The sequence below is a fragment of the Mus pahari genome, chromosome 10 (genome assembly GCF_900095145.1).
Source record: "Mus pahari chromosome 10, PAHARI_EIJ_v1.1, whole genome shotgun sequence".
Classification (NCBI taxonomy): Eukaryota; Metazoa; Chordata; class Mammalia; order Rodentia; family Muridae; genus Mus; species Mus pahari.
The window spans coordinates 78,245,322-78,259,456 of NC_034599.1; the positions used below are offsets into that span (position 1 = coordinate 78,245,322).

Here is a 14,135-nt window from a genome sequence, read left to right on the forward strand (position 1 = left end):
ATATATATATATATATATATATATATATTAAGATAAAACTTATAAAGTTGATTATTTTGAATTTAAATCAGTCATTCAACTTGCCTATTTCTAAGTTACACAGAGTAAGACCATCAGGTGATTTTTTTGCTGCACCTCGACTTTACATTCCTAGTGGATTTGAAGGCTGAAATCTCTACTTACTATTTTTTGATATGATCTAAATCAGGATAAACAAAATCGATTTTAAAAATCTAAATATGTTTATTATTTCAAAATAAGAGTGAAGGCTTTTCCAGAATTCTAGGGTTTTTCCGGACACTCGAAACCAATGCCTGTCCTTGCAATGACTAACAATTACCATACTGCACTCACAGACTATGAGAAACACAGTCTACAACGAAAACGCTACTGAAAATGGCACCGCAAAAATGACACTGGGAAAGAACACAGCCAGTCGCGCTGTGACACTGCAAGTACTGCAGCTGATTTTGGGGTGGCGGGTTCACACCCAGGGACCACATCTCAGGCTGCAGGGGCCTTGGTATGGCTTCCGTCTGGGCGGGCCGCCAGGTCATCGCGTCTCCGTCCCCGCCCCCGAACTTTCGTCTCCGATTGGTCTCTTTCGCGGACCCGCCCCTCGAGGCCGCCCAATGAGGAAGCCTGCGTCTGAGCTCCGCCCTCCCTGCCGGCAGCGTGGGCTGCGGTGCCTGAGAACTGGGGATGGCGGCGGTGGCTGCGCGCGCGGGTGGGCTGCTGCGGCTCGGGGCTGCGGGAGCGGAGCGGCGGCGGTGCGGACTGCGCTGCGCTGCGCTGGTGCAAGGCTTCCTGCAACCCGGGGGCGAGGACGCGGCCCAGAAGCGGCGGGTGGCCCACTTCACTTTCCAGCCGGACCCAGAGTCCCTGCAGTATGGTGAGACTTGGGGATCTTGCTGCATCCCGGCTCTATCCTTGCCTTGCCCTAGACTCTAGACTCTACTCTAGAGGCTCCTTGGTTCGGGTCAGTTTGCGTTCCTGTAACTCGTCCTTAGTGACTCTTCCCTTCAGATGCAGCCCCTGGAATTTCAAGATAGGTGAGAGGACACTCTGCCTTCTGCTAGGGCCTGAGGGTGTAGAGGAGTTGTCCAAAGAGTGCTCCCCGCCCCCTTTCCCTGAGTTCTATCCCTGCTTTCCCCGTATCACGTCTTAGGTGTTAGCTTGCCTTAGACAGTCACTAACTTGAGGCAACTGTCTGTAAAACACTTGCCTTTTAATTTTCATTTGAACGGAAAGTGTAAACCCAAGGAATAAAGACTAGAATTTGATTTTCTCAAGGTCACGGAACAGGTTCTGCCTAAAGATGGGAAAGAGTCCAGACTTCTATTTCAGCCTCCTCATACAGAGCTCCTGCTGGGCCCTGCTGTCACCTGGCCCAGCAGTATTCCCTAGAGATGGTGGGAAAGAGCGAACGGAAGGGCATGGGGCAGGCTCCTGGTGTGCCACCTTTGCTACACCTCTGACTGTTTCTCCTGCAAGTTTTATGCAATCGCCCTCCATCCTAGGTCTAACTGCAGAACATCAGGAGAAAGTAAGGAAAAAAACCTACCCCGTTTTCTTGTCTAATAACGTCTCCCATGCCGCGGCTGGCAGTTTTTGGAAGCCCGTCTTAACTTGTGAACAATAATGGGATATTTAATCGAAAGCTTGCTATTGGTGAAATTTACATTCCTCATCTCATTTGGTTCATAGGACAAGATTTAATTTCATGTGAGCTAGGTCATGTTTTAATGTTCGCTTTGCAGTTAGATAAACGGAAGCCTTGAAGCAGATTATTCAACAGTACATAGGACATAATAAGTTCATGACACATAGCTCCAAGGGTTAGAATTTAGTAAGCAGAATTTCAGACTTGCCACTCCATGGAGGCAATAAGAGGCCTTTAGAAATAATTTCAATGACGGGGTTTCCCAGTTTTGTGAAATAGCAGTATTAGAAAGATGGACAGCAGTTTGTTTTTCCCTCTCAGCCTTCAATACTGTTTTCACAGCAAAGAAACTTTGGCCTAGTAATGGAGAAATAGAGCATAGGTCTTCTGAATTCTCCTTTCCACAGTTTTGAAATTATTAAAATTGGAGTGATGTCATGGCTCTAGGTTGTTACTATAGAAACAGTGCAAACATCTTACAGATAAAAGGCAGAGTTTAGAAAAAAGTGAAAATGTGATTGCTCCACTCATGGTGAATGCTGCTAAGCCTTTTGAGGTTCATCCTTTCAGATCACTTGTCTTTTCCACAATTGTAGTTTTAATGCAAGTCCAATTTGCATCAACTAGAAAAAAAACTTCCTGTAATGCTGTAGAGTTTTGATGATCTGTAGAATTCAGTAGTGAGAGTCCGGGTCTTAAGTTTGGTCTTGTCCCCATCCCCTGAGATGTTGAAGTCCTCACTTCTGCAAGCCTTACATCTCTGTAATTAAGGGATTAATGATAATAGCAATTTTAAAAGGAGAGGAGAGCTGAGGGCTGAATAAACATCATATATATACACAGTGTCTGCCATCTTGGAAGTAATAGTAAAGGGAAACTTTCAATAGACAATACCATGCGTTTGTCATAGTTTCACAGTGTTAGAAAAAAACACAGACATACATTTCATGCATGTGGCTCTCCTGCCCCCAATGATAGAGCCCTAGAAATTAAAGTTCTCACTCAAAGATGTGAATAGTTTAATGGAGTTTTAAATGCCCACTTCGAATCCCCAGTTTACACCCAGAGTGTATAAGAGTGTTCAGTGTAGTAAGTCTGAGAGTGTGTAAGAATGTGTAAGAGTGTGCTAGGGGCACACAGCCTTGGGATTTTGTACTAACCTCTGCACTTGTGTTTGCACACACTCCTGCTGAGGAATGCTCTCCCATGTATTAGCTCACTGGTTCATGTTCATTTTGACTTGAATTTTTTTTTTTAATATATTTCAAAAATTGTGCCTTTAGTCATTTCTCCTGTCCATGTCAACACTGTTCTCCATTGTTGAGCAATTGCTTCTATTCAGCTGGTGTAGGCATGAAGTCTCTTAGCTTGACAATAATCATGTGAGTTAGATGGTGTTGTGTTCACTGTCCAGATGAGGCAGTGGAGGTGCAGAGAGCCTTGTGGTCTTCCCAGGTGTGGTGAAGGGCAGAGTCAGCTTTCCAGTCCCATTGTGTCTGACGCTAAAGTCTTACAAAAGGGTTTAGGTGCTAAAACTTTGCATATTACAGCTGTTAATGAAGTCGGACTCTGTGCTTCACGGGTGCTGCAAACGCTTTCCATTCATTCATATTGTTTGATTTCACACAGAAAAGGTTCTGCTTCAGTTGGTGGCCGGGACCAACTTCTTTTAATGTGCACAGTGGCTTGGGACAAGGACTTTGCAAAGACCATGGGAGCCTTGTTTTTCAGGCAGGAAAAGACCCTTCGTAGGCTCTTCCTCCTGTGCTGTATCAAGAGAGAAAACCTCAGTGATTGACATGTTTCTACTAGTGGGGTAGGCAGGTACCATGATGATCGTGGTAGACACAGGCCTTTTGTTGATGTGCACTTGGAAGTGAGCTTATTTGGAGTGAAAAAGGAAGGCATACGAAAGATAGAGGCTTTAAAATTCAGGACAAAGCTTGGGGAGAGGACCTAGCCACATGCCTACAGTGCACCTCACACTGTGATGGTGCATTGACTTTGGTTCAGATTCTGCTGGGCTCTGGGAGACCATTGTCTGTTTCTAGGAGGCAGGTGATTTGTGATGTTTTTGTTAGTGGCCGGTATCGCTAGATGTATAGCAAGGAGCTGAGAGATAAGCTGTGAGTATTGTCATTGCTCGGAGGAGTACCAGTGGAAAGTAGCAATACGGGAGATGTTGACCCCGTTTTAACCTGTGGGGGCTGGGGAAGGGAGCTGAAGATGACGTAATTGTTTGTAGCAAGAGAGACTAAAGGATGAGGTGGTATTTTTCTTTTTACCCAGACAAAAGTCAATTTAAGGAGGATGTATTTTGGCTTACAGTCCATCGTGTAGGGTGAGGCATGGCGGTGGCAGCAGCTTGAGGAAGCTGGTCACAGTATATCTGCGGTCAGGAAGCAGGATGGGATGAATACTGGTACTCAACCTTTTTTCCTTTTCATGTGGTCCAAACCAGCTGTTGGCATTAAGAGAGGGCCTTCCCTCCTCTGCTAACCTCCTCTCAGTGACCCTCCACAGCTGTGTTTTGAGGCTTGTTTCCTAAGTGATTCTAGATCTTGTCAGGTTGACAGTTGGTACTAGTAAGGGGAAGGAGCCAGGACTACTGGGGTAGATCTCCATCTTTGGTAAGTGGGAGGCACCTGATGGAGACTTAAATTTTACCATGATTTGAAGTATTGGTGGATGTAGTACTGTTGAGGCAGGCTGTCTGAATGTTAGTCTGCCATTGAGACTACTTGATGGCAAAGTTGGGAACCCTTGAAGCCAGATAATTCTTTCTTTGACCCTTTGGATTAGGCATAACCCAAAACGTGACCCTATGAGACAGGGCATTGAGGAGGTCATGTCACCATCCACACTTTAAGAATGAAGATACAGAGACACAAGGACATTAAATTTCAGTAAATGTTATGTTGCTTTTATCTTCTCAGCTGATGGGATGAGATGAGAGCTTTACCCAAGCTGTGTGAATACATAGCTGGGGCTGAACCCAGAGCATATCTTTCTCTGTTCTAACTATCCCTAGGCCTAGGCCTAGGCCTGGAAGCTTCTAGCCTTCTTACAATCTAATCTTCCAAGATTACTGATTCAATCCTGATTCTCTCTGCTTCTCACTTAAGTGCGTTGGCCACATACTAACTTTGGCAATATAGTCTTCTGGCTCCTTTTCGTTCTCTGGCTCATTCTGTCTTGACCTGTGTCTAGCTAGTTTTCTCTGCAATCTGTCTCTGTAAAGCTGTCCTCGTAAAACTCACACGGACATACACACGGACACCCCCCCCACCTCTTCCACCTGTGTCTACTTTGTTCTCTCTCCCTGTGCTGCACTTAAATACCCTCTCTTTCCTGTGCTGTTTCTGTGAGAATTGGACATATCATAACTCTGACTTATTTTATAAAATCTTTATCTGATTTGTCACCTTGTCTACCTCTCAATTAGATGTCACTTTCAAACATGGCTGCTGCTTCCTTTTTACAAACTAACCTTGCCTTCGTTCTTAGGGACTGTGATAGTTTGTATATGCTTGGTCCAGGGAGTGGCACTGTTAGGAGGTGTGGCCTGGTTGGAGTAAGTGTGTGACTGAGGGCGTGGGCTTTAATACTAGCTGCTTGGAAGCCAGTATTCAGCTAGTAGCCTTCAGATGAAGATGTAGAACTCTCAGCAACAAAGTCTTCGATATTCCTACTAGGATAGTTCATTAAGTCTCACTTAAAGGGTTGCACTGCTTTCCAAATCCACATCCACATTCTGCCAAACTAAAGCATGGTCAGGTCTACCACAGCATCACTCCAGGCCCTGGTACCAACTTCAGGTCTTAGTATTTTACTGCTGTGAACAGACACCATGACCAAGGCAACACTTATAAGGACAACATTTAATTGGGGCTGGCTTACAAGTTCAGAGGTTCAGTCCATTATCATCAAGATGGAGCATGGCAGCATTCAGGCAGGCATGGTGCAGGAGGAGTTGAGTGTTCTACTGAAGGCTGCTAGCAGAATACTAGCTTCTTGGCAGCTAGGATGGGGTTATTAAAGCCCACGCCCAAGCCCACAGAGACACACCTGCTCCAACAAGGCTATACCTCCAAATAGTGCCACTCCCTGGGCCATCACAGGGACTAAAGGTGTGTACTAAGGGCATGACTGTATTCCACTTGTATCATATTATAATCCAGAGCATGTCTGCATTCTAGCAGGACCACATAGACCTAGAAGGTCTTTGGATATGATCTCTTGGCAGAGCAGCCATGTTGCTGGATCAGAATTCCTCTACATCTTCCCCTTTCTGTTACAGCAAACAATTATCAGTCCCATAAACTTAACAGCCTGAATGTTCTTATGAAGATCCGTTGATGCGATGATCCATCATAACTGCAGTCCTGATCATCTGTCCTTCAGCAAATGTTTATTTTGGCATCAAGGCTTTCCAGTCTGCCAGTCTGATGAACATCTGTCCCCATAAAGAGGGGGAGGGGATTGTTAACTTTTTGTATCATTTGCATTGCTGTCTTTCTGCATTTCTTCCTTCCTTGAGTCCTGCCTTTCATGTAGAAGTTTCTCTTACTCAGGTGGAACCTTTGTCAATTTTGATGGAATCCATAGTCTTTCATCACATGTGGAAATATAGACAAGACTTCTTTCCCAGTACAACACATTTCCAGAATTCGTTCTGATGTCAGAACATCTTTAAAGTATACAGGTTGATCTAATTCAGTAGTTCTATAATCTAGTGTTTCAGCAGATGTTGTTTCTGCCTCATTAGCATTCAAAAAAATTTAAAGTTAACAAAGCATTATTCAGTCTATTTCTGGGAGTTCTTATTCCCCCTTTCTGTTTACTAAGCATCTCCTTTAAGGTATGATTAGATCTTTCTATAACTGCTTGACCTATTGGATTATATGTTGTACCTGTAATATGTTTTATGCTATAATATGTAGAAAATATCATTTCATCTTAATGGAGGTATATGTGAGGGCTTTTCAGTCTTAATTTGTAAGGGTATCTGCATGCTAGCTATGTGCAATTACACAATCAGCCTTTTTACAACTCAAAGCAGAAGCCCATTGAAATCCTGAATATGTATCAATGGTATGATGTACAAATTTTAGTTTCCCAAATTCTACAAAGTGAAATACATCCATCTGCCAAATGTAATTTCTTTGGGTCTACTGGAACTTGATTGTGCAAAGAACAAGTAGGACTTTTTCTTTTCTTTTTTTTATAAAAATTTCTTTGGCTTCTTACAAAGTAATGCAACCATTTCTCTTTAAACCTTTGTTGTTAACATGATGTTTTTCTATGAGATTCTGAGGCTTCTAGCACATTTTTTTTTTTATTATAGTTAGTCAATCTCTTTATTTCTTTGTGCCAGTAGACCAGGCAATCCATATGAGCTTGAATATGGGTGATATCTAATAGATAATAATGTCTGTTTCAAATTGTCTATTGCAGTTGTATGAATAATGGTGTTAATTCTGAATTATTAGTTCAGCAGTTTTAATATGTAGCACAACTCTCTATGCATATTGTGAGGCAGTAATTATATTGATAGGTTCAGAAAAATCTAATAATTCCCTAAGAATTGTATATAGTGTTGATATTTGAACCAGAGTATATGGGCTTTGAATTACTTTACTTATTCCTGACTTACAGTCTGTCATTTTTGCTTTATTTCCATCAGTATAAAATGTAGGAGCTTCAGAAATTGGTGTCTTTTTACTATAAGGGAAAGAATAAAATTCTTTTTATGAACTGGAGTTGCTTGCTTTTTGGATATTTGTTAATTTCTTCCAAATAATTGCTACAAACTCTTTGCCAATCTTTATTAATTACTCATAATGAGGTAATCTCAGCATTAGTATAATGTACTATTATTTATCGTGGGTCTGTTCCTGATACTTGACAAACCCCTATTCTCACTTTTACAATTAGACCAGAAACTTTTTCAACATGTTTTTAGTGTTTCACTCTGTTTATGTGCTAAGAAGATCTATTCTAAAATATTGTCTCCTCTCTGCATAATGAGTCCATAATGAGCAGAAGGCAAACATTCTCAATAATACAGTCAAGTTTGGGGTCTAGGCAGTCCACATGTGTGTCCTGCAAGTTTTACTCTGCCTGAGTCAACTCTGCTTCTGGTGTTGTCTAGGACTGTTTAAGTTTGAATCAGACTTGTAAAGTTTGAGACAAATTACTGAACTCTTGAGTAGTTAGTCCAATAGTAGGCTGTAACCAGTTAATACCTCCCAATAGATTTTGCAAGTCATTAATTAGTTTGTAGTGTCTGTATCTTTTGTGGTTGAATCTTTTGTTGACTTAATTTAAATCCTAGATAGTTGATTGAATCTTCTCTCTGTATTTTTTTTTTTTTCAGGAGCAATCTGTAAACCCCAAGTAGATAAAAATATTTTTTACGTCATTAAACATTCTAGAGAGAATGTATTTGCATCAGAATTGGCCAACAAGATATCATTTATATAATGGTAAATTATGGATTGAGGAAATTGTTTATGATTGTTTATGGCTGTTGTACAAAATATTGACATAGAGTTGGATTATTCAACATTCCTTGAGGAAGAACTTTCCATTGGTTTGTTTTCACAGGTTGAGAGGTTTTTTTTTTTCCGTTTTTCGAGAAAGGGCCTCGAACTCAGAAATCCGTCTGCCTCTGCCTCCCAAGTGCTGGGATTACAGGCATGTGCCACACTGCCTGGGAGAGTTGTTTTAAGTTGGTACTGTAAAAACAAAATTTTCTCTATCTTGATCTTATAAGGGAATGAGGCAGTCTTTAAAATGGATTATTATTACAGGTCATCATTTTGGTAATAGAGAAGGTAAGGAGATTCCACTCTGGAATGGACTCATAAGTTTGACCACTTTATTTCCAGTTCTTAGATCAGTCAACATATTCTAATTTCCAGATTTCCTTTAAATGACAAATACAGAAGATTCCAAGGACTTATAAACTGTTTTATATGTGGAGCTTCCAGTAGCTCTTGTACCTGCAGCTCAAGTGCCTGTAATTTTTTTTTCCCATTCAAAGTCCATTGCTCTAACTGACTTATTCTTGTCAGTTAACCATTCATTTTAAAGGTAGGGATGTTAGTTTCCAAGTACCTCCAGAATTTCTTGTCCTATCAAGTGAAGCTGCTCTGCCCTTGTGAGCGACTTGTAGTTATTGCCAGGACAGTGTTGCCTTCCATAGCATGTTTTAGATATTCAGTACCTAGTTTAGTTTTCTCTAGTTGCTCTGTGAATTGCTGACAGGAATTATTTAGCTCATGTTGTGTGTTGTCTGGGTTATGAGTGAACCTCCCCGGGAGTTTCCTATATTTAAAGGATTATCTCCTAGGGAGTTTCCCTTTGTTAAGGGATTGCCTCACAAATCTTTTACTGATTTGCATTAATTAGTCCAATTAGACTCTTACCACACCTTCTACGAATCCTGAAAGACTGAGGTCTTCTAGAGCAATCTCTAGGAATGCCTTGTCTATAGTTCATTTTCAAATGATCTTATTGCCTATAATCAGAAAATCAGACATTTTGAAATTTAGGACTATTGGCCATTGCTTTTTCAAGTACATAGTCAATAGGGTCAATATCAGGAAGAGTTCAAATGCATTCATCCATGAGTACTTGTCAAGCTTTTAAAGGTCTAAGAACTTTTTTACAGTCTGCATTTGCATTTCAAAAGTTAAAGTTTCAGTTCATACCCATCTTGCATCTGGATCTGATATTGCCCTGTTTTATAGCAGACATTAATCTATGTAAGAACTCAGTAAAAGTCTCTCCAGGGCTTTGCATAGTCTTTGTGACTGACGTAGACCTTTCCCCTTGTTCCCCCACCTTATCCCAGCCTCTTAAAGCTACTAAAGTACATTGTATAATAGCAGAGCCATCAGATTGCATCTGCCTTTGGAAATCAGCATATTGACATTCACTTTACAATTGATCTTTCATGATATTAACACCTTTAGACCAATTATGATTTTCCATAATGGCAGCTTCTTTGTGCCACCATGTCAGCCATTGTAATTGAGAACTACCTTCTAGTACATCCATTGCTAAATCTTTTCAGACTAGTTATTAATTTTATGAATTTTCAGCATTTGTTCCTGGGTAACTGGGAAAGCTAGTGAGGGTGCTCGCCTTTCCTAAATTTCATTAGGAGATGGCAGTGTAGGTTCAGTGGGATATCTGTCTTTTTTTTTTTTTTTTTTTTTTTTTAAAGAATTATTTATTTTATGTATAGGAGTACACTGTAGCTGCCTTCAGAAGAGAGTATCAGATCCCATTACAGATGGTTGTGAGCCACCATGTGGTTGCTGAGAATTGAACACAGGACCTCTGGAAGATCAGTCAGTGCTCTTACCCGCTGAGCCATCTCTCCAGCCCAGGTTGTCTGTCTTGATCCTCAGTTTCATTAGGCACCGTGGGTTCACAATAAGCACTTGCTGTTCTCCCACTTCCCCTGTCCCTTTTCTCTCTAGCCTCTGTCGTATAACTAAATTTTCTTGCTGTACAGCTATTTTTCTTGTTGTACATTTATTCTTGTAATCTTTTTAAAGGAGGGAATATGTAAAGATTGCAGTTGAAAATAGGGACGGGTTTGCTCTGGTGGTCAGAGTTGCCATAACTGCCTAGATGGCTTTTTTAGATACTGCTTCTATCTCCTCATGTTCCATCCTTGCTCTCAAGGGATCTGAGATCTTCCCACTTTTTAATGCAGGAAGAGTCTGTCTATATAATAAAATTGTCTTTTGGGGTTCCTTACTGTGATTCATTGACTCAGAGATTTCTCCGTATCTGGAGTCTCCCCAAGTGTCTTTCAGTGTCCAGCCAAACTCAAAGAACTGATGATCTGGGGCAAAATTTTCTCTGTGGCTTTCTGTTAGATGTCTCCAGTCTTCTGCCATGTTTCTGTCAGATGTCCTCTGCTTTCTGCAATGTTGGTGAGTTTTCTCCTTCTCCGATCATGTTGGGTTTTTCTTCTAAGCATGTTGGGTGCTAGATGTTAATGTTGCTTTTATCTCCTCGGATGATGGGATGAGAGTTGTACCGAAGCCGTGTGAATACACAGCTGGGGCTGAACCCAGAGTGTTTCTTTGTCCTAACAATCCCTAGGTCTAGGCCTGGAAGCTCCTAGTCTCTGTACAATCTAATCTTCCAAGCTGACTGATTCAGTCAGCTTCTCTAGTTTCTTACTGAATTGCTTTACTTGGCCGTATACTAACTCTCGCTGTATGTGCCAATCTTCTGGCTCCTTCTCTTTCTCTGGCTTATTCTATCTTCACTTGTGTTTAGCTTGTTTTCTCTGCAACCAGTTTCTGTAAAAATGTCCTGGTAAAACTGCTACACACACACACACACACACACACACACACACACACACACACACACACATATGCATGTCNACACACACACACACACACACACACACACACACACACACACACACACACACACCTCCAACACCTGTGTCTACCCTGTTCTTTCTCCCTATGCTGCTCTTAAATACCCCCTCTTTCCTGTGCTGTTCTTGTGAGAGTTGGATGTATCCTATATCTGACTCATTCTGTAAAATCTTTCTCTGATTTGTCACCTTGTCTGCCTTTCAATTAGATGTCACTTTCAAACATGGATACTTCCTTCTATAAACTAGCCTGACCTTCCTTGTTGGGGATTAAAGGTGTGTACTAATGGTGTCCGTATTCTAGCCAGATCATAATGTAATCCAGAGCATGACTGCATTCTAGCCAGATCACATAGTCCTAGAAGGTCTTTGGGTATGGTTCCTTGTCAAAGCAGCCATGTTGCTGGATGACAATTCCTCTATAAATTCTGTCTTCAGGCATTTAAATGTAAGAGGCGAGGCCACATGTCCTTCAAAAGGTCACTGGCTCAGCCTGGCTGCCGGGTGTATTTCCACTGATTCTTATAATGTGATTCCTGTTCCGGGCAGGTGCTTTAACCCAGGCTCCCACACCTCTTGGCTCTGCTCAGCTCACATCTGGCCTTTGCTGAAGACACTGCTTCTTGTGTATCTCAGCGAGGACCGACCCTTCCCTCTTACATCACTTACCGCTTTCAGGTTTCTTTTGATCATTCAGGAACTTCATTACTTATTTTCCTCTCATCTCATTTTTGACTTTGTCATTCCAGAGGCAATATCACCTAACCACTAGATGCTGTAGGTTTGTGCTTCCTCCTTGCCTCCCCCCACACTTCGCTTCTTCTTCCCTTTCTCCCTCTTTTCCTCTCTCTTCCTCTTCCCTCCTCTCATTTATAGAAGTTTTCACACTAGTCCAGGCTGGCTAAGAAGTCACTGCGAAGCCCCAGCTGGCCTCAGTCTCTTGGTGATCCTCTGGCCTCAGCCACCCAAGCGCTGTTCTTGTATGATGGACTGGTATCTGCCCGAATCAGTTTCTCCCTTGACAACACAGCATTGTGACGTTGTCGAAGCTCATTAATTCTTTGTATATTTTATTGCTTTCACCTATAATATGGGAACCTAGTAAGATGTTCCACGTAGTGCTTGGTACCCAACAGCTGGGGTAATAGACTAAGTCTCTGTAGGTAGGTGAAAGAGGAGGTATTTACCAACACGGAGTGGAGACTGACTATCGGCTCCTTGATAGACATCATCTCACAGGTTTTCCACAGTGGTCCTGTACTCTGATATCATTGCTTTTGTTTTTATAGAGGAGGAAACTGGATATCAGCAGCTTTCACTAAGTCACGCAGAGAATAATTAGCAGACTTCAGACGAGTCCTGTCTTAGGTTTATGTGGGCACTCCCTGCATAACAGAGAGTTAGTTACACATTACATCCTGGCCTCTCTTCGTTCCAGGGTCCTGTAGTTGTGTGCATGTGTGAGCTCGTTAACTAATCCATTCCACACATTGTTATTTCTTTCTGGATGACAGACTGCTCGATGCTCTGGATATGGACATGGCCCTGTCCTCCTGTAATTTGAAGTCTGGACAGAAAATAGCAACCACGAGTATAATTAAGCCAGTGCCTACTGCAGTAGATGACCCTTAAGTGATGTTCCAGTGCTGAGAAAGGAGAAGACAGATTGGTCATGGCTCCTAAGATGTTTATTAGCCAAGGTTTTAGAAAGGTACCCAGAGGTGGGAGAGGGGGCTTCTGGCTGCAGGGGTTCATGTATGTAGGTTCTGCTTACGTAATGAAACTGAGAGACGTCTCAGTGGTGAACTTTTGGGCCAGTGATGCTAAATGGGACAGTTCAGGTGGGCAGAGATGGGACTCAGCAGGGCCTCGTGGATGTACATGGAGTGGGGATTATTCCAGTGTGGTCTTTGTAGGGCTTTCATCATGTGGTTTGCTTTGCAGGACTCTGGCTGCTCTGGAAGTAACTCTGACCAGGCCGGCAGTGAACTCAGAGATCTGCATGCTTCTGCCTCCCCACTGCTGGGATTGAAAGGCTGGCTGTGGCAGGGGATTGCCTGTACTCGCACATCTGGAGGCTGGGACAGGAAGAATTTAGGGCACTCTAGATAGTCAGTCTAGCCAATAAACTCTCAGTTCAATGAGGGACACTAAAAAGTAAGGTGGATTTGGGTGTGTTTGCACATTCTTTTATTTCCAGCACTTGGAGACCAAGTAAGGTGGAGTTCAGCCGAGGCCAGCCGATTTATGTGGTGAATTCTAGACCAGCCAGAGCCATACGGTGTCAACAAAACAAATTAAAACAAAACAAAACAGGGCTGGAGAGATGACTCAGTGGTAAAGAGCACTGCTCTTCCAGAGGTCCTGAGTTCAATTCCCAACAACCACATAGTAGCTCACAACCATCTGTAATGGGATCAGAAGCCCTCTTCTGGTGTGTCTGAAGAGAGTGACAGTGTACTCACATAAAATAAATAAATCTTTAAAAAAACCAAACCAAACCAAACCAAACCAAACAAAAAAGCAATAAAGGAAGACATCAGATGCTTACCCCTGGCTTTCATAGACACCACGCAGGCACAGTTGGATTTATAGTCTTTTACTTTATTCTGTTCTTGTTCATTTGTGTTGCTGGTGATTGAAGCCAAGCAGGCATGCTGGGCAAGCTTTCTGTCATTGAGCTCTAACCAAGCCCTTTGATTTACATTATAGTACAGCCTGTGTGTGTATACATGTGTGCTTGCATGCTAGTGTGCCCCCCATACTCTCTCTCGGTGTGTGTGTGTGTGTGTGTGTGTGTGTGTGTGTGTGTACGTCCAGTTTTGGGTTCTCTCAAATATTAAGTTGTGGGTAGATATTTGGGAAGCTTTAATGGGAATTAGAGAAGGGTCAGACTACATAGTACACAAGTAGAGGGCTAATCCAGAACAGTGTCTGCAGGCTAATCCAGAACAGTGTCTGCAGGCTAATCCAGAACAGTGTCTACAGGCTAATCCAGGAGAACAGTGTCTGCAGGCTAATCCAGAACAGTGTCTGCAGGCTAATCCAGAACAG

At 42.3% G+C, this 14,135-nt stretch overlaps 1 protein-coding gene across 1 annotated transcript in view; it reads left to right on the top strand.

The window, feature by feature from the left end:
- Window positions 1–669: 669 nt before the first annotated feature.
- Bckdhb (branched chain keto acid dehydrogenase E1 subunit beta) overlaps window positions 670–14,135 on the top strand; it is a 181,461-nt gene continuing 167,995 nt past the window's right edge. The window contains exon 1 of the mRNA XM_021206174.1: window positions 670–892. Within this exon, the coding sequence (XP_021061833.1) occupies window positions 703–892 (190 nt within the window). The 5' untranslated portion in view covers window positions 670–702. The remainder of the gene's footprint in view (window positions 893–14,135) is intronic.